This window comes from Alosa pseudoharengus, unplaced genomic scaffold (assembly GCF_046254945.1).
Source record: "Alosa pseudoharengus isolate Yale_2024_CS ecotype anadromous, Long Island Sound unplaced genomic scaffold, YU_APseudo_1.1 YU_APseudo_1.1_scf_8, whole genome shotgun sequence".
Classification (NCBI taxonomy): Eukaryota; Metazoa; Chordata; class Actinopteri; order Clupeiformes; family Clupeidae; genus Alosa; species Alosa pseudoharengus.
In genome coordinates, this window is record NW_027468870.1 from 20208643 (window position 1) to 20228696 (window position 20054).

At 44.3% G+C, this 20054-nt stretch overlaps 2 protein-coding genes across 3 annotated transcripts; both read left to right on the plus strand.

The window, feature by feature from the left end:
* The first annotated feature begins 1489 nt into the window (after positions 1 to 1489).
* On the plus strand, positions 1490 to 16294 carry phf12a (PHD finger protein 12a). The gene is made up of 15 exons (XM_076273662.1): positions 1490 to 2275; positions 2946 to 3127; positions 4847 to 4919; positions 5187 to 5622; positions 6090 to 6210; positions 7682 to 7814; positions 8862 to 9026; positions 9914 to 10072; positions 10338 to 11199; positions 11362 to 11481; positions 11727 to 11888; positions 12324 to 12428; positions 12544 to 12626; positions 12726 to 12864; positions 15030 to 16294. Exons 1-15 carry the CDS (start codon positions 2210 to 2212, stop codon positions 15437 to 15439), a joined length of 3216 nt encoding a protein of 1071 aa, XP_076129777.1. The 5' UTR covers positions 1490 to 2209; the 3' UTR covers positions 15440 to 16294.
* A 1037-nt stretch (positions 16295 to 17331) lies between these two features.
* On the plus strand, positions 17332 to 19718 carry LOC143111426 (retinol dehydrogenase 12-like). 2 transcript variants are annotated; one of them, XM_076273664.1, is made up of 5 exons: positions 17332 to 17534; positions 17759 to 17877; positions 18473 to 18596; positions 18963 to 19289; positions 19431 to 19718. In XM_076273664.1, exons 1-5 carry the CDS (start codon positions 17360 to 17362, stop codon positions 19685 to 19687), a joined length of 1002 nt encoding a protein of 333 aa, XP_076129779.1. In that variant the 5' UTR covers positions 17332 to 17359; the 3' UTR covers positions 19688 to 19718. The 2 variants fall into 2 exon arrangements, with proteins under 2 accessions (XP_076129779.1, XP_076129778.1); XM_076273663.1 differs by lacking the exon at positions 17332 to 17534 and having other exon boundaries at positions 17782 to 17877.
* Positions 19719 to 20054: the final 336 nt, after the last annotated feature.

The following is a 20054-nucleotide window of genomic DNA, read 5'->3' on the forward strand; positions in this document are numbered from 1 at the left end:
GAGTTAGGTGCCTTGCTCAAGGGCACTTCAGCCGTGGCCTACTGGTCGGGGTTCGAACCGGTAACCCTCCGGTTACTAGTCCTAAGTGCTAACCAGTAGGCCACGGCTGCCATAAGCAGTGTAGGATGGATAATAAAAATTGAATAATAAAGTAGGATAATATTTAATAATACAGATTTTTGTATCATTTCTGCATCACAGCCTAATAAGTGAAAGCATTTTAAAAGTAGTATTTTCATATATTGAGAACTTTATAAGTAGCCTAGTCTGCAACTGATCACTGATTTTTTTTTTTAGGGAGCAGGACACTGACAGCTTCTGAGGCCAACTTCGGGTTTGTTAAAAAAAAGTTGAAGTTTAGTCTAAATAGAGTCTATAACATGAATCAGTTCACTTTGTAACACAGATGGCAAACTTTTCTAAAGCTTAATAACGGCTATGAAGTGCCCAAACTGTCTTGATTTAAGAAAAATTGAACAATGGTATAGGCCAGACACTGCTTTCAGTAGGCTAGTAATAAATCTGTTTGAGAGACTACTATGCAGGACTACTTTATTTTCAATATTTAAGTCTGCAGGTCCAGATGTATGCAGTTCCAAGTCACTGAATGAAATAAGCACAGGAATACTAGCCACTGGAGTTGTGAACTGTGACCAGTAGGCCTAGAGTATTGTACAGTAACCTGAAACGCATTTTTTACTCCACAACTATTCTGCTCAGCTCCACCAACTGGGTGCCTCAAATAACATCCTATTGGTCCTAGCTGCAACGTGATTACAGTAAGCCAATAGGATCACGGCATTTGAAAACAATGTTTCTATGAAAAAGGGAAGACTATCTAGTTGTAACTGTTAGCCAGCGATTTAACCTATTATTAAACCAAGGCGTCGAGTTTTATTTCTATTACTGTATTCTTATGCCCGCAATTGTTAAACTATATCGTGTTGAAGTCCATATTACTCAAAATGAGGGAGTCTGAAGCAGTTTGTTGGCATTGCAAATATGGCTGCAAGGTCTTTTTGAGTGGCGCATGCGCATATTGTCAAGTGCGTAAAGTGAAGTGTACGATCATGCACCGACGTAAAGTTGTGTTAAATTTGATATTTCAAGTTATCCTCACTTTGGGACCCTGCCTTGGGTTAAAAGCCCAGGCGAATGAAGAAATCTTCACTGCACAAATAAATATAATATAATAATATAATATTTGATTTTGCAATAATATTATAAGGGGGGGGGATTCATTTGGCATTAATGTATTTTTTTTTTTTTCAACGAATGTTTTGCCATTATCACACACTGTAATTGTTTATGATGCTGATAATATATTAACTCTGAGGGTGTTATTTTGACATGTTTGGAAGATTTTGGCATCAGTAAAGCAGCAGTGGCGGGCAGTATTCCAGTCTTTGACCAGCGTTTTTGAATGTTGAATGTAAAACCAATTTTACGTCGGTAGTTTGCGCCAACTCCGTAGAGAGGATGTGGCGAGCTATGTTGGGACTGATGCACGGCGCTTATTCATAACAACAATGATTTTCCCGTTAGAGTATCAACATTAACGGATACTTCGTCTTTGAAGGATTGGCGACTGTCACAGTACATGTTTTTGCTGCAGAAGTAGGACTCAAGGTGAATAATTGCATCGCCAAAATCATGGAAAACAATACATTTGTCTCTTTACAAAGCATCATTGCTAGCGTTACCGACAACAACCACCGGAGTGCGTCTGATCATCACTACACAGGATAGGCCTCTGGAAGGTTACACTTTTTGAATTTTGGTACCACACAATTGACTGGATTGTTTTTACAAGGTGTCCTTTCTTCCTCATAAAATATGTTTTTGTAGAGCATTGAAACAGTAAATTGAGCTGCATGCCAACACCTAAGGCTTGATTGGCTTGCAGATGAAGAAAAGCTTGGTGACGCTATTTCAAGCTAACGCACGTTAGCTAGCTAACGTCACAGCTTACAGTTGCTGGCCAGCTAGCAAACATTGGACTGAATTAAGGATTTACCTGCTCGCATTTCACGAGGAATTTTATGGAAAATTACAGAGGCCTTGCTTTGGATAGGGCTTTCGACAAAATACAACTCGAGTGCTTTTGTTAAAGCATTTGCTTGCTCGGACTAGCCAGACTTGTCCAGCTAGCCTCTAGCTAGCCTATTTGTTTGGATATATCGGCTGTTTGCTAACATCAGTTGTATGAATGTGGGGGAAAATGGAGACTCCGACAATCGTGTACGATTTGGATACCTCCGGTGGTCTAATGGAGGTAAGATGTCACACAAAACCACATTGTTTTAAGTGTCAAAATGCATTGTTTTCTTTACCTAAACCGATGCACAACCCCAGCTAGCCTTCAAGCAACAAAACAGGCTGTGTATTAGCATAGCTATACTAGCTTTCTAACATTGGTTAGCTAAGTGTATACAGAGATAGCTCCCGAGCTAATTTAGCTTATATCATAAACAATGATCTCAATGAATTAATTTATTTTACATGGCAGCAGTAAAAGGCATGTATACAGCTGGGTACGCCAATGTGTCATGTCAAGGGAATCTGTGATGGCCTGTCAGTAACGTGTAGTCTTGAACAGATATTGTCTAACTTCATTTTCTTTGGATGCTATTTGAGACCTCTAGCTATCGTTAGCTTAGCCAAGTTGAATACAGATGAACAGGGCCCACCATGGCTGACACGTCTTGGAGCAACCCAAGAGGACGCCATGGTCAAACTTAGCTACCCTGCTACAGTAGTTATTTAGCCAGACTACTTGTCTATGTGAAAGTTGTTTACAAACAACTATAAATAAAGTCTCAGTAATACATGCATGCTGTGTGCTAGACACGTTCATGTACTCCCGTATTTGACAGATCTTATAACTTTGGGTACATCAGTTAGGTGTGGGTAGAGATGAAATGTTCTGCTCTTGTGCTTTACAGCAAATCCAGAACCTGGTGTCACCACCGAAATCGGAGGACAGCGAAAAAAGGAGTCGAAAGCTCGACAGAAGCACAAGGCGGACAGGGCGGGCGATGAATCATGACACCTGCGACAGTTGCAGAGAAGGGGGAGACCTGCTCTGTTGTGACCACTGCCCCGCTGCCTTTCACTTGCTATGCTGGTAAAATGAAAATTTTACCTTTTTGCTCATAAAAACACAACCTCATGAAATACCTCAGGGAAGATGAGGATGCTCCTTTTGGGGCCTGCAGACTTCCCTCATTGTATTTACAGGCCTGTGTGAACTACTGACCTTATATTCACTCTTAAAAATAGCTCAATCCTGCTATGTGTCTGAGTAACTAGCTGCCAAACTTACATGCAGTGTTTCTGACTATGCTGTTGCATGTTGTGGTTAAACTATCAAAGATATGCATCATAGATGTGGTTAGGACTAGAGAATAAGGCATGTTTGTTTCTGGTGAAGAAATGCTAACCAAACAGTTTGCAACTGGTGCGTTTATGTACAAATGTCTTGCATATTTATCCTTAAAGGCATATCTGCTTCCTCTTAGGTCTGAAAGACTAGGTAGTCGTATAGGATGGTAATGAGACACTTTTTGTTAGTGCCTGTTTGCATCTTATGTGGTTTGTGGCTTTTGGAAAGTCCTTTATCATATGCAGATGTTGAAATATTTAGTTTCTTCCATCCCAAGGAAGTAGATTTGCTCAAATCCAGTAAGGAATAGAGAAGATAGGGTTGTTTATATAATCGCAGACCACATGTTCTGTAGAGTTACAATTGGTTATCATGGTGAAAAAGCAGTGCTTCAGAAAGAATGCTATTATAGCTGAAGGTCTCTGTTGCTCCGCTAGGTTATATGATCCTCTGCAGTTACTTAACTTTTGGAATGGTACCCAGCTTTCTTCCTCCTTTCGGAAACCACTGGTCAAGTTCCACTTTATGCTATTGTAGTATGTTTTCATTGTGTAGTCCAATACATTATTGTCTTCTACCACTTTATTTTTAGATAAACATTTAGTCACAGTTGTGAAAGATCTGGAATTCATTTTTTCGCTCTTTGTTTGGTCTGATTTTGGTGGGTCTTATTCAGTGTGTGTGTGTGTGTGTGAGAGTGTGTGTGTGTGTGTGTGTGTGTGTGTGTGTGTGTGCGTGTGCGTTTAAATGAACACATGTGTGTAAAGAGACCGGGCAAGGCTTTCTTCTGTACTTCAGTTCCACTATGTGTAAGGTTTTGGTTTTTTTGTCCCTAATGCCCAAAAGGCATATAAATTTGCCTACCTTAGTGGTAGAACCAGAGACGTTATGGTCCAACCGGCTTTCATGGGGCCCAGTCAGAGTTCTAACGTTCTCTCACTAAAAAGCATGACCTGCACAAAATGTGTGTTCCTCATCATTGCAGTTTCAGCACTTTTTCCAGTGACCAGAATCATGATGAATTCATGTCTAGGTCTTGCCTTGAGCAGATTTACTGTAGCTGGTTAACCCTTGTTTATACTGTACCATGCTGGATAGTCAAAGGTGATTTTAGAACTGAAGTTTTTTCTTGCTAACCTTTCTAGTTTTCCCTAGACAGATGTACACACACACACATGCATGTCTGTACATGGTTATAGATGACATGTAATCTTCAGCTCATAGCTTCAGTGTATTTTAGTCCTGCTTTTTTTTTTAAGCAGCTGTTACTGTTGATTGGTAGAAACAAGAACTTTACTGTTGACTGATTTTAGAGTTAGGATTTCATCCAGATACTGTATCAGTTGTCAGATGATGGACTTAGAAAGAGTAGATCAAATTCCCTGAATATATTTAAAGACGTGTGTGTGTGTGTGTGTGTGTGTGTGTGTGTGTGTGTGTGTGTGTGTGTTCAATCTACAGCAATCCACCTTTGAGTAGGGAGATGCTCCCGCCTGGAGATTGGATGTGCCATCGCTGTGCTGTGCGCAGGAAGGTACGTCTCTGTTCTGTTTCTTTGGGTTTAGTTACGGAATAAATTAACCCTTGAAGAGCTGTATCATCATCACCAAGGCCACTGGAGTTTGCTTTGCTATGTTTTGATCAAATTCATTCTAAGGACTGGTAGCTCTGTTAAGGAACCGACATCCCTGCTAGTTATTTTTGAAGAAAACTCTCAGTGCCTGCTTGTGATGATTTGATGGGTCTTCAGGAGGTTTTTGAAGATCCCCCCTCTCTTTTGAAATATCCCCCCTTCTCTCAGAAGCGGGAGCAGAAGAAGGAGCAGATGAACGGTCTCCTGGAGAAGGAGAAGCAGCTGTCCAAGCGCTCCCAGTCACCAGCGGGGGCAGAGCTGGAACTGGGTACGCTGCGGCTGGACCCCACGGTGATGGTGGGCGCGCCGGGGCTGCGGGTGGCCGTGGCCCAGGTGCGTCTCCTGGAGCGCAAGCCCAGTAGCCGGCCGGTCACGCCCACGTCCAACGCCTCCTCCACGGACACGCCCACGCCGTCGGAGCAGAACGACATCGAGGAGGACCTGCTGGACGTCGAGGACGACGCGCAGGGGTTTGAGCCCGAGGGCGTGTCCACACCGGCCAACCTGAAGAGGACCTTTGACCTCCTGGTTGCTGCGGCGACGCAGAGAAACCCTACGCAGTTCCAGCTGCCAGGGGAACTTAACTGCACGACACCGCTCCCAGGTAAGAAATTGGGGACCGGGGGCCTTCCAAAGTGTGTGCGCGCGCACACAGACACACACACACACACACACACACACACACACATATATGAAACAGCTGACTCAGAGCAGACAGAGCCGGCCCTGACTATGCAAACATCTGTGCCAGGTTTCATCTCATATGACATAGATGATACAGAAGAGAACCCATCACTGTTGATAGGCATCCATGCTGTTTTGCCCTCTCTAGAAAGCTTTGTGTGCTGCTGACTGTCCACATTAAAAGCAAAAACAGTCCAAGGCTGTGTAACTATGAGTTCAAACATAAGCCTCTCTGACTTTATTCCTGATACTGAGATCATTGAAGTGTAATTGAAATTGAGATTGTAGTGACTGTAGTCCGCTTAATTCTAAGAGCTTTTGCATAGAGGAAGCGTTCCATCACCTGTGGTTAACTTGTTGGTGGTCTGTGGCGTTGTGTCTCCATAGGAACTAGCAAGAGGCGGAGGAAAGAGGAGATGACCGGGAAGAACGTGAAGAGGCCCCACCACGAGCTGGACCACCACGGCCTGGTCCCGCTACCTGTCAAAGTGTGCTACACCTGCAACAGGTACGCAACCTCAGGTGTATCCTCTACCTCTCAAAGTGTGCTACACCTGCAAGTGGCAACAGGTACGCAACCTAAGGTATATCCTTTACCTGTCAAAGTGTGCTGCACCTGCAATAGGTACCCAACCTCAGGTGTACCCTGCTGCAAATACAGCCTACTACAGACACACAGTCATCTATGCCTGAAGTACAGACACCGTTATGAACAGCAGAAAATCACTGAACGTTTAGCAGGATGTGGAGCTTATGATATCAAGACACATTAGTTGGTGAGGATAATTATGTCTGATTTTCTCTTGAATGTACATTTCAAGCGCACAATTTAGAAACGTTTGTGTCCCAAGCTGTATATTGATTTAGGCCAGAAAGGTTATTTGGGTTAGTTTCCATCTTCTCAAAAAAAAAAAAAAGAAGACTGGGCTCATTTTCTCCAAATCGAATTAGCCTTTCTAATGTGACCTATTGATGCTAATGGTTGGGTAGAAATCATACAGGCTTTTCAGTAAAAGCACACCTTGAATTGTTGCGTTTACTTTTTTAGAGACCACTGACCTTTTAAGTTGCTGCTCTCTTATCTGAAGCAGAAAGTTCGTAATGAACCACAAGTCCGAAATCCTCTTGATGAAAACGATAAGAACAGTTCTACCGAACTCCAGTGTGTAGTATTTGATATGTATGAGGGCATACAGTGTTTCCCACAGAATTTAATTCTATTTGTGGTGGTAGGTTTGCAGAATTAACTTTAATGCAAATGTTTTTAAAAAATTAGCGCAGCGGGGTTATGATACTAATCAGATTTAAGCACAATTTAGCCTTCTAGTTGTCTTCTGTGCCTTGCAAGATTGTTAATGTTGCCTTTAAACATGCATGTAGGTTCGTTGAGAGACAACAGAAACAAGGAGAGGCTTTACAAAGATGCACATAGCTCTACAATGAAAGAATTCCATCCAATTGAAATAGTACAACTTGGAAAATCATTGTGTGGTGGTCAATGTTGATATTGTGGTGGGCCGCCACAAATCAATGTATGGGAAACACTGGCATACCAGCACTATGCTATGGGCCTCTTCCTGCCTTACCCAGTGGGCCCTGTGTGTGTGGGGCCGAGGTCCGAGTGCCCCAGAGAGGCAGGATGGAGGATTGGAGGAGGAGTCTGCACCACAGTATTTCATGTATAAAATTCATACGTATACAAGCTTGAACTGTTACCTAAAATCTGACGTATGCGTTTAGGGAAACTGACCCTTTGACGTGTGTGTGTTGTTAAGTGAGTCTGTGCTGGAGACTTACACTGTGTGTGTGTGTGTGTGTGTGTGTGTGTGTGTGTGTGTGTGTGTGTGTGTGTGTGTGTGTGTGTGTGTGTGTGTGTGTGTGTGTGTGTGTGTGTGTGTGTGTGTGTGTGTGTGTGTGTGTGTGTGTGTGTGTGTGTGTGTGTGTGTGTGTGTGTGTGTGTGTGTGTGTGTGTTGTGCAGGAGTTGCCGTCTGGCACCGCTGATTCAGTGTGATTACTGCCCGCTCCTCTTCCACATGGACTGTCTGGACCCGCCCCTCACTGCCATGCCCACGGGCCGGTGGATGTGCCCCAACCACGTCGAACACCTGGTGGTGAGTTCACGAGTTCACACTCTCTCACCCTCAGAGGGAGCAGAGGGGTAATCCAAGTACCCAAGTACGTGGTTTAGTGACAAACCTGGGTAAGTTAACTCAGAGTAAGTGGTAAACCTCCTACAACAAGAGTCCTATGGCATTGTTTTGTAAGGAGAATGAAGCCATACAGCTCTTCTATTGGGAGGTTTACCACTTACTCTGAATTAACTTACCCAGGTTTGTCACTAAACCACGTACTTGGAATACCCCCCTGATCCACATTATCTTGCCCTTATATGGGGACCGATCCACAGCCCACCCTGGTCCTCAGCGCATAGCAGTGTTTTTTGATAAATATTAATTTTGATTTCATAGCACAGCATACAGTATGTAATGTGTGTTTATTTGTCGTAAAGCTACAAAGATGAGAATTACAGTTTTCATTGATTGTTGCAGGGATAGTCTAGCCTAGAAATCTAGGCTAATCCCGGGCTAGTCTAGCAACTCTCCGTTGGCTTGCGAGCTGGAAAAATTAAACTTCGATAGGGCCAATCACATCGTGTATAGAGTCGTTAGGCGGGCTTAACATAATGATTGATGGCAGAGTTGAAACGGTTCGGAGTGAATTCCATGCTACTTGAAAACAAAGAAGGTGGATGTTGCTGTTGGCGAACAGCGTGACACGAGTTAAGCTTTTCTTAAGTTGGCAAAAAGTTTGAACTAGCCAACTAGCTCCGCTGGTGGGAAAACGCATGGGACTCCGCGCTTGGCGCTATCCTATTCCCCTCGGACTGAGCACTGTGAATGGTGAGTCCCCAGACCCTACATTTTAATGTAGGTCTGGCTCGTCAGGCTAGGGATAGTCACGTCCATTTTTCAAGTCAGAAAAAAGTAAACAAATTGTAATTAAAGGCCTGATATAGGCAATGCATACATTAAATGAAAATGTATTTTTTTCATTATATCACCAGAGCAGCACAAGTGTTATAAACCATGAATAATTAAATATAGCTCTTTAGCCACACAGAATTTATAGAATTTGCGTTTTTTTTTGTGTTTCCCCAGTTGAACCAGAGGAATCTGACGCTCACCAACCGCTGCAAGCTCTTTGACCAGTTCAGAGACCGCATCTCCCAGCATGCTATCAAGCTTGACTTCCTGCAGCGGATACACCGCCTCGAGCCGCCCAGGCGCAGGGCCCTACGCACACTCAGCAAGAGGATGGTGAAGGTGAGGACCTGTCTGTTTAGCCTCTAGACAAGAGGATGGTGAAGGTGAGGACCTGTCTGTTTAGCCTCTAGACAAGAGGATGGTGAAGGTGAGGACCTGTCTGTTTAGCCTCTAGACAAGGAAACTGATAGCAGGGTTCCCACGGGTCATGGAATTTCTGGAATATCATGGAATTTTATAATTTTTGTGTCAAAGTCATGGAATATCAGGGATTTTTTTTTTGTAGCAGTTTAAAATGTACTTGCCAAATACATTAATACAAATATATTTCCATGCAGAATTGGTGTATCTGGTTATTAGCTTTACTGCTTGCTTGAGTAGCCCAACTTTGTTTATTCAATGTTTATTCAATGCCCATTTATTCATCTCCTGCTCTAAAAAAGTAAAAGATTGTTGAATGCTACGCAGCTGCTCTGAAATCAGGTATAATGTACTATTCATTATATAGTAAGTCATGGAAATGTAGTTTTTTTGTCAGGGGAAAGTCGTTTTACATTTGACTTTGAGAGGGAACCCTGTGATAGGCTAAGGATTGAAGGGGTTACAGTTCAAAGACTGGCTGCGTGATGTAGTGCCTGTCCGAGCACTGAATAAACACTCACCACATACGTACCAGATGTTTCTGTTACACTAAATGTGTTCTCTCTTCATGCTGGTTCTGTATTTCAAAACTTCACCCTGTTGAATACACACGGATAACAGAGATTCGGCACCGTCATCATTTTTAAAATAAATTATAAATGTATTACCACACACGCGTACTCATTTAATGGGTGCGTTCTCTTTGGACACAGATTCTTTGACAAAATGATTTGTGTGAACAATGCAGAATTGCACTCTTGCTTCTCATTTTAATTTCCGCCAACTGTCCTGATTGCGTGCTGCAGGTCCCAGATGCCATTAAGTCCCAGTACGAGTGCCCCCCCTCTCTGCTGCCCCCTGCTGGCGTGCGCGATGGAGAACTCGTCTGCCCCAGCGTCCCCGACGCCACTCGCCAGCACTCGCACCCCCACCAGCACTTAACCAGCGACGCCGACCAGGAGGAGGTAAGGCTGCGCAGTAGGGGCCGGTGACGACTTTACTCTACGGCCTTCACTGAGTGCACTGACCCATACATATGGAGAGATGTACAGAGAGATCTGCGCAGCTCTGCATGAAGTCAAATGAGCCTGTAAACTGATGGTCTTATTAACAGGTATAGTTTGGTAGCATGATTGATGGATACACGATGGGGGGCGGGGGGGGGAGGCTGATGGGTGGTTACTGGTGTGGGTCAGAGTCTCATTCTCGCCCCTCTGCTCTCTCCCACAGTGGCTTCAAGGGGTCATTTCGCTACAGTGTAGCATCGTGAAGCACTTATCCACCAGGAAACCCCACACCGCGCACTGGAACGCCGTGCTGACCGACGACGACGCCGACGTCCGGCCCGTCGTGGCGTCCGCGTCACAGGGCGAGAAACCGTGCTCCGTCCACAAGGCAGATCCCTCAGCAGCAGCAGCAGCAGCTGAGTCCAAACCCTGCAGTACCACGTCTGACCTCCAGGGGGCGGCAGCGGTCAAGTCTGACGGTGCGGTGGAGGTGCAGAGGAGAGCGGCGCAGTGCAGCTCGTGTACGGAGAGGCCTTGCAGGAACTGCGGGACCACAAACGGCCCGGTGGAGCGGGACGAACAGTCCAACGGGAAACAGCAGCAGCAGCAGCAGCAGCAGCACAAGTCGGACACGCTGAGCCAGACGCAGGAGGACGTCCACCAGCACAAGTGGAGTGACCCCGCGGGCCCAGATACAGCCCGCTGCCCGCCCCATGCCACCTCCGCCACCACCGCCGCCGCCCACGCCCCTGTCCCTGCAGCCATCTCCACCTCAGCCACCTCCACCAGCGCAGCTACCCTTCCGAACCACACCAGCACCGAGGCCGTGGTCAAGGTGGAGGAGGCCGTCTGCGTGACATCGCCAGGGAAGGACTCGCCGTCGCCATCACTGCCGCCTTCGCTCAGCTCCAGCAAAACCGCGTCGTCCAGCGCCGCGTCTCCTTCACTAAGGCCCAACCAGGAAGCTGTGGGACGGCAGACACCAGAGCCGGCCAATCGGGCGTGGTCTTCGCCCACCGCCGGCACTCGTGCCATCACGCTTCCAGAGGCCGCGCTGGAAGTCCGCACGCCAAAGCCACCATCAGGTACACACACAGTTTCGCCTTTTTAAACTCCTCTGTCTGTCACACAGTACACACGCTGATTGTATTGCAAACTCGATGTCAAAATATAGCGTGTATGTTGTGTTTAGCTAAGTGTACTTGTGGACATTCATGTTGACCGCTGTTTCTCCTCTTCTCCTGCAGAGGGAAAGGTGGGCTTGGACGCGGGGATGCCCTGGAGTAGCACGTTGGTGTCTGGGTTTGGCAGCGGAGACGCTGGTGAACTCACCAGCAGTCTCAAGGAGCTGATGCAGGGTGGAGACGGTGAGACAGCCTGTCCTCTTATCTCAGCTTTTTAGCTTTAGGGTTAGTTTCTCAAACATGGAGTAGCTCTAGTCCTAGACTATTTTTTTTTTTCTTTTTTTTTTTTTTTGATTTTCATAGAGGTATTTGAGGACAAATAAGTTGATGATCAAGTGATGAACATTAATGAAATAGTTTTGCTTGTACTTAAAATGTCACTTTATTTCTCCACTTTCATCACTCTAAAATCCTTTTGCCCTGTGCAGATATTGAGCTGAGTGCGTTGGACGAGAGGCTCGTGAAACTGTTAGCCTGGCAAAGAATCCAGCAGCTCTTTGAACCCAGCCCACCTCCCCCTGCAAAGTCCACCTTCGTCAGCCCGCCTTCGCCCACCACCTCCCCCTCTCTACCAAACCAGAGCAGTAAAGGTAAAGCTTTTTCTTTTTATTTCAATTATTCTATGACTTACTATATTTGAATTGTTGGTATTTGCTGATGTTTTGCTGATTTCTACTGATGTGTAAAGCACATTGAACTGCCTTGGCACAAATAAAACTGCCTTGCTTTGCCTTTTCATCATGTCTCAGTTGTGAAGATGCACTCATGTTCTTTCCAGTTTAAAATACATTATAAGTTCTACACGTACATGTGTTGCCTCGTACTATATTAGTAGCTAGTTACAGTACACACAGTACACTTTCTTTCATTGATTTAGTTTCAATTGATTTGCATTGACCCCTGTATATTCCCCCTGTTCTCTCTCTCTCTCTCTCTCTCTCTCTCTCTTTCTCTCTCTCTCTCTCTCTCTCTCTCTCTCTCTCTCTCTCTCTCTCTCTCTCTCTCTCTCTCTCTCTCTCTCTCAGCTCAGTCCTCTTGTAAACAGGTGCAGGCCCGAGCGGTCCTCTACCCTTTATCAGATAAAGGGGCCTCTATAAAAATGTGCTTCAGAAGTCTGTATATTGGAACAGGTATTATGTTTGTAGTTTCTTATCATTAATACATGTGGATATTTTTCCAAGCAAAACGCTATAAAATGCATTAATGCATATGAACATTTCTAATACCATATTTTGGGCTTTGCAGGTGCTGATATGGATGTGTGCCTTACAAACTATGGTCATTGTAATTATGTGTCAGGGAAGCATGCCTGCATATTTTATGACGAGGTAAGACTCAGAAGCTGTATGTCTCAGTTATAGTAATTCTACAGTATTCCTCCTGAGTTGTCCTCTGAAGAACATGTTTTTGTTCGTCGTCATTTCCAGAACACCAAGCAATATGAGCTTCTGAACTACAGCGAGCACGGTACCACGGTGGACAACGTGCTGTACTCTTGCGACTTCTCGGAGAAGACGCACCCCTCCCCAGCCAGCAGCACGGTGTCCCAAGTGCAGAGCATTATCCGTGAGTGTCGCTGCAAAGACGTTACGATCCCTTCAGGAAACCCACACACGTGTACACACACACACACACACACACACACACACACACACACACACACACACACACACACACACACACACACAAGCGCACACGACCAGGCCAACTAAGTGGCTTACGTACAGCAGTCTGCTGAGGCTGCTTTTAAGATGACTGGCTACTAACCCATTGCTGTTTAGCCCACTAGCGGTATGTGTGCTGTTGAGATGTGGTTGGTTACAGAGCTCCCATCTCAAGCTATGTCCACACATAGCCAGGTATTTTTGAATACAGACATGTTTTTATTGTGTTTTGGCCTTTTATGCATTTTCGGTCTTTGGAAATAGTTATTTTCAAAAACTCCCACCAAAGTGGGAGTGTTGGGACTGTAACGTTGTTTCAAGTATCTGATTGGCCAACATCGCCATCTGTTTGATTGTCATGTTCTTGACAGCCTTTCTCAACTCGATTTGGCGCATCCAAATTATTGTAAAATACGGAGGAAATATATCCATTTTAAAACGATCTGGCTAGATAGCCTCACTCCTGTCATTAGTACATGAGTTCTGTTGCAGAACGAGAGGATGAACTCTAAAGCGCTGCACACACTTTAGAGTCTAGACATTCAATTTAGGGATGCACGATATATCGGCGGCCGATATATTATTAGCCAATAAGTGAAAAAATGAAAATATTATTATCGGTCCGATAACAGAATTCTGGCCGATAATTTGCACCGATATTTTTTAAAGTCCTAATTTAGGCATACGTCTGGCTACACTGAGCTAGCCTACTTGAGCTTGGTTGGCTATACTTTTTCCCCAATATAATGTCAGCGGTGTGAATGTATTTCACCACTCTAACAAAATCTGTGGATATGCGTTAATTTGGGAATCTGTGCATCTCAAAATCCTCTCATGAATGATCCGCCATTTAACCTTAACAGAGCGGAGCTCAGCCCTATCTAAAGCCGTCTTGTGCTGGTGTGTTTGCACTTTACCGCGCTGGTCGGGGAAACAAATAAACAAACTCGTTAGTGGGACGAGTACATAAGTAGGCCTAGTTCTAAGTTGTGTTTTAGTATTATATTTGCATTACTTTAGCGTGGGTTTTGTATTATTACCTAGAAATATGCTAACCATTCGTGCTTCAGTTCTAGACAGGTCATCATAATAAGTTATTAAAACCTTCGGGGCTAACGCCTTTCATTTCTGCTGCAGCAGGTTGTGCGCAACAGAGTAGACGGACATAAGATACAGTCAGAGGAGTTGCAGCTTTATTCAGTTACCCGCAGTTGAAACTAAACCTAAGTTTCCCTCACAAACTCTGATTTGGTCGCTATACTGTAGCTTATTCCAAGCTGAGCGTTTAGTCCTAAATGAAAACGATTCAAACTCTCTAGCCACTCACTCGCAATTCACTGACATCAGGTTCACTTAAAGGAGCCACACATACTGTAGGGCTAAGCTACTGTTATGTTGTTGACTGCCGTACTATTGAGGACTATTATGAGTTCTGTCCATCATTTGGTGGTAGGTAAAATTACTGCAATAAAATTATGCTTATTAAATGCTTTCCCCAAATCACTTTTGACAAATTTTTTTCAAGAGTAATATAATCGGTTATCGTATCGGTATCGGCCACAACAAACCAATAAATATCGGTTATCGTTATCGGCCCTAAAATTCCATATCGGTGCATCTCTAATTCAATTGCATTAGATTCCACTCTTTTCAATACCCCCCCCCCTACACACACACACACCGCACAAACACACACGTGACTTGACAGATCGTAAAGGTGTATTGGCCTTTGTTTGTTTGTTACACAATATGTATTGAAAATAACACAACTTGTGTTGAAAACATCACCACTTTGTTTTTTTAACACTCTGTGCCCAGATAGGGACAACACATTCACTTTTAAGAGTGTACATACCTTGATAAATTATACTGCAGCAGCAGCTATTTCGCAAGGATAACTTCAAAGTAACGTCTGAACTGAAGGTCTGACTGACCAAAACGTCAGTTCATCAATAAACCGGCTGTACATTGAGTAAAGCAGTGTTGCGCTTTTCATCTTTTCTGTTACAATAAAAAGTTCATCACAAAATAAAAAGTGTTTGTTGCTAACTGTGCGTCTCTGCGTAGGCCGCTGTAAGAAGAGGAGGAAGAGTGAGGGGCAGCAGGCGATGGACATGGAGGAGTCCGGCGCAGAGAGCGGCGTGATGAGCCGCCAGTCGCCGGGCGCCCGGAGCGGCTCCTGCGTCTGCAAGGCCAGCGGCTCCAGCCTGATCGGGGGCAGCGGCGCGGGCTGGGAGGGCACGGCCCTGCTCCACCACGGCAGCTACATCAAGCTGGGCTGCCAGCAGTTCCTCTTCAGCATCACAGAGTTCGTCGGCAAGAAGCCCGGCGGCCAGGACGAGAGCGCCACCGCTGCTCCCACCCTCAGCTGCAGTCCCGCTCCCAGCCTGCAGGGGGCGACGGTGGACATGAAGCCCACTGCTGCTGCTGCACAGCTCCACCAAGTGCCCGTGCTGCTCCACAACGCCGTTCCCTAGCCCCACTTTGAGCATGCTCAGACCACTGGGACTTGTACAGACTTGCGTTTGTTTAACTTAATGGTTCATACATTTTTGCATGACATGAAGTAATTTCTTTGTCCAGCTTTTGTGGGCAAGTTGCACATTGAGTTGTTTTGTTTCTTTTGTAAATGAGAAACAGTTATTTGGATTTACACTTTGAAAGGGATCCTTTGGTCGTCCTTGATACTCTGAGAACCAATGGAAAGTGAAAGATTTCCACTTGTTTTTAAAAAAAAAGAAAAGAAAGTGCTCTATTTTGTGCCAGTTATGGTAGGTTTTTTATAACACTTTTTTCAAGAAATTTTATTTTCTCTTATTTTTTTTATGTTTTCAGGTATTGTATTTGAATGTGTGTTTTTGTTCAAATTTTAGTTTTGCTACTTTTGCACAAGTAGCTCTGTGCTAAAATCTGTACACATGTTTATAGTTATATATATATATATATATATACTGTATATGTCTGTATGTTTTTCCGTTAAACATTTTTTGTGAAGATTTAAATGTCCATACCCCATACATAGAAACTACTCCATTATTTTACAAAATAAGGGAAAATGTGGGCTCTATGTACATATATATTGTTTTGTTTTTGTTTTTTTGTTGGTTTTTTTATATGGCGGCAGTGCTACACCTAAGGTTTAGTCGAGCCCTAGACATGTTCAAGTGGGCTTGTCAAAGTCTGTTATCACAGTCACAGAGAGATTTCTGTTGTAAAGAAATTTCACCTGGAAAAAGACATACCAATCCGTGTATTTACAATTCAGACTCTTTTTGTCTATTGAACATTGTAAATAACTAAAGATGACTTTAAATAAGAACTCTTAGAAAACACTTTGTATTCTGGTTGCTATTCTTTTTTGTATAACACCCCGACACACTGAAATGATCATATACTTGAACCATGTAGGCCATGGTTCTGGAGAAAGGCTGTTGATATTTGTACTCAAAATCCAACCTAATGAGAGCCCTCCCTTCCCACCATGTTTGCTTCCTGTTTACAGAATCAGGACTTCGCACAAACGTCAGAGTTTTTTCCAACTAGAAAACAATGTTGTTTGCTGATATTTGACAAAAGAAAAATGTATTGGATGAGAAACACAAACTCTACATTCTTATGAAATGACAGTTGCTGCTGGGTCACTGTGACTACAAAGTGAAGGCCATTTCTGCTGATCGTACGAGTGGTTCTGCAATGCAGCCAGCCGATTCCACGGATACCGGTTACATCAGTTTAGAGTCAGACAAGTAAGGTGCTAATATGCACACAAACAAACACAAATTTCAGTTTTCGTGGGAGCTGAACCCTTTAACCCCAGAGTAATTCCCTGCTCTACCAGTTTTACTAGAAAGAGAGAGAGAGAGGAGCCACAGCCAACAGAGCCAGTAATCATTATTTAGCTATAACTATTATAGCTAAACAGTTATTATTTAGCTTTAATTATTATAGCTAAACAGTTCATTATTATAGCTAAACAGTTATTATTTAGCTTTAATTATTATAGCTAAACAGTTCATTATTATAGCTAAACAGTTATTATTTAGTTATAAGTATCATAATAAAGCTGAGAAACCCATTGCAGCAGGGCAGTGCCTGCAGCCTGCTTGAGCCCTCAGGAATGCTCGCACTGCTTGCTTGCGGCAGTCAGACCCTGTCTCAGTCTCTCTGCGCCTATGACTGGCTGGTTGCCAACTGCATGGTTTAAGGGAGGAAAAGCACATCCATGGAGAGTGCTCAACAGTGAGGGCTTGATGAATGGCTTCATTGACACCCCCCTTGGGGATTGTGCTTATCCCAATCCCTCCCCGCCGTTCATGGTCTGTGGACTTTAGACTCAACTCTGGAGTCTGTTCAGAGATTTGAAGTTAGAGTTCCCATTGATTCACAGGGAATGCTGAATGCGACTAATAGCTCATTTGACATATAGGCAGGCAGGATACAACATGTTCGTATATGTGCTCCTCACATCTGTGGTACTTCTAGGAATATGTTTAGTTTTGCGTCATAGATTTTTGAAACTGCCAATGTGCAAAAGTACAGCACAACTCCATGGGAAAACTGTTATTGTAACAGGCAAGTACTTAATAATGTATTCATATGGACACTTAAACTTTTTTCTTACATTGTAAAGCTTGCTTCTATTTGAAGGTATAAAATACATGTTTTGACCTCCAATTAAACAAGTACACTAACATGCAAATGCGGCATTTAGTATTGCATTGTACTGTAATGTAGTCATGTTTGTACCATACCTACAGAAGATTTTTGTTATGACTGTTTTCGATGCCACCCTGCAGGATCTAACTCGGGTATTGGAAAGCACACTGCCCTGGACTTAGCCAGAAGGGGCGCTAGAGTCATTCTAGCCTGTAGAGACCAACAGAGAGCCGAAACAGCAGTCAGAGAAATCCGAATGGTAAGAACACACGGGGCTGAGTGGTGACATCACAACCACAGAAGTCCAGGGGGGTATTCCACACTGTCTATGGTATTCCAAGTAGTACGTGGTTTAGTGAAAAACCTGGGTAAGTGAACTCAGAGTAAGTGGTAAACCTCCTCCAACAAGAGTCCTATGGCATTGCTTTGTAAGGAAAATAAAGCCATACAGCTCTTCTATTAGGAGGTTTACCCCTTACTCTGAATTAACTTACCCAGGTTTGTCACTAAACCACTTGGAATACCCCCCTGAAGGGCTATTAAGCGTATGTGCTGTGCAAATTTGAAGATGTTTTTGTCGCTGTTGAAATAGATCTGCTTCAAGAGCTACAATACTGATGTTCCTATAATATGTAGAAAGTCTATTCAAATGTACAGTATACACTCTAAGCTTTTGGTTTCTTTATTTTGACTAAGGTTTGCAATATAGCGTATTTACACTGACAACTGTCATTGGGAAGACACTGATCCCTCAAGATGCATTTTTTTATTTTTGGGAAATAATAGGCCTACAGGTCAGCATTAAACACTTAACTTTCCTAGTTTCCTACATTTAAATAGCTGTTTCTTCACAGAGGTGTGGAAACAGCGAGGTTATGTACATGCACTTGGACCTGGCAAAACTACAGTCGGTACGGTCCTTCGCTAAAGACTTTCTTAAAAGAGAGGCCAGACTTGATATTCTCATCAATAATGCAGGTAGGCCTACATTTGATTTACAAACATTGGGCCCTAATTTGAAAAATGGGCTAAGTGCAAAGTATTAAATGCTAATACAATAATGAGCTAATATCAATCTGCTAATTTAACACAATGATAATACAATAAGCTAATATCAATCCACAAATGTAACACCATGTGCCAAGACCTGAATCGCAAACATTGATAAGTCAACTCAATGCTCCTAGTTCTCTAGTTCAGGTGTGAGAACTTTGCTAATTGACAGACTCTGCTCTTTGCCCTTCATTTAAATTAGGGCCCATGATGTATCTAGAGTGCATTTGGCATAGCATTGATTTTCAATCTGGCTTATGTAATTTTCTTAACATTTACTTTGTGATGCAGGGATTGCAATTGATGGCAAGACAGAGGATGGCTTTGGAATGATCTTTGGTGTTAATCACCTCGGCCACTTCCTGTTAACCCTTTTGCTGCTGGAGCGGCTGAAAGAGTGTGGCCCGAGTAGAATAGTGAATGTGTCCTCCATAGGTCATCGAATGGCGAGCGTGGACTTCAACTGCCTCAGCACCCACAGAGACCTGTCCATGGGCTACTCCGGCGTGGACGTGTTTTCCGTCTACTGCCAGAGCAAGTTGTGCAATGTGCTCTTCACACACGAGTTGGCCAAAAGGCTTGTGGGCACAAATGTAACCTGCTACAGCCTCCATCCAGGTCAGTGGGAATAATGTCAATACAATACTTGTTATAAAGAAAAATAAGTTGCCCAATATCAAAGGCAAGGGAATGTGCCAGAACAACAATACTCCCTGTTCAAATAAATAAATTACAATTACAATTAAAATGTTTTTCTAGGTGTGATCAAGACGGACATTGCCCGCCACGGTGGTGCTGTGTGGAGGATGCTCTGGTTGCTCCTGGGCCTGGTCTTCTTCGCCGACGTGGAGTCGGGCGCCCAGACCACTCTGCACTGTGCCCTACAGGAGGGCATCGAGCCGCTGAGTGGACGCTACTTCGCCCGCTGCGCTGTGGAGGAAGTGGGCCCCAAGGCCAAGGATGACGCGGCCGCCAAGAAACTGTGGGAACTGAGCGAGCACTTCTGTGGCCTGTAGTGAAAGAGACAGAGGGCCATGCAGTTGCACAGAGAGACATGGGGCAAGAGAGGACGGGGGGCAAACGAGGCAGAGGGCAAGAGAGGCAGGGGGCAAAAGAGGACGGGGGCAAAAGAGGCAGAGGGCAAGAGAGCCACAGGGGCAAGAGAGGCAGGGGGCAAGAGAGGACGGGGGCAGGAGAGGCAGGGGGCAATAGAGGCATGGGGCAATAGAGGCAGGGAGCAATAGTGGCATGGGGCAAGAGAGGCAGGGGGCAGGAGGGGCTGGGGGCAAGAGGAGGATTCCCAGGGCCCTGCACTGACAGGGGTCATAGCAAGAGTGGAGTTGTTCTCATAACTGCTATGATTTTACAGTAAAAGATCATTTT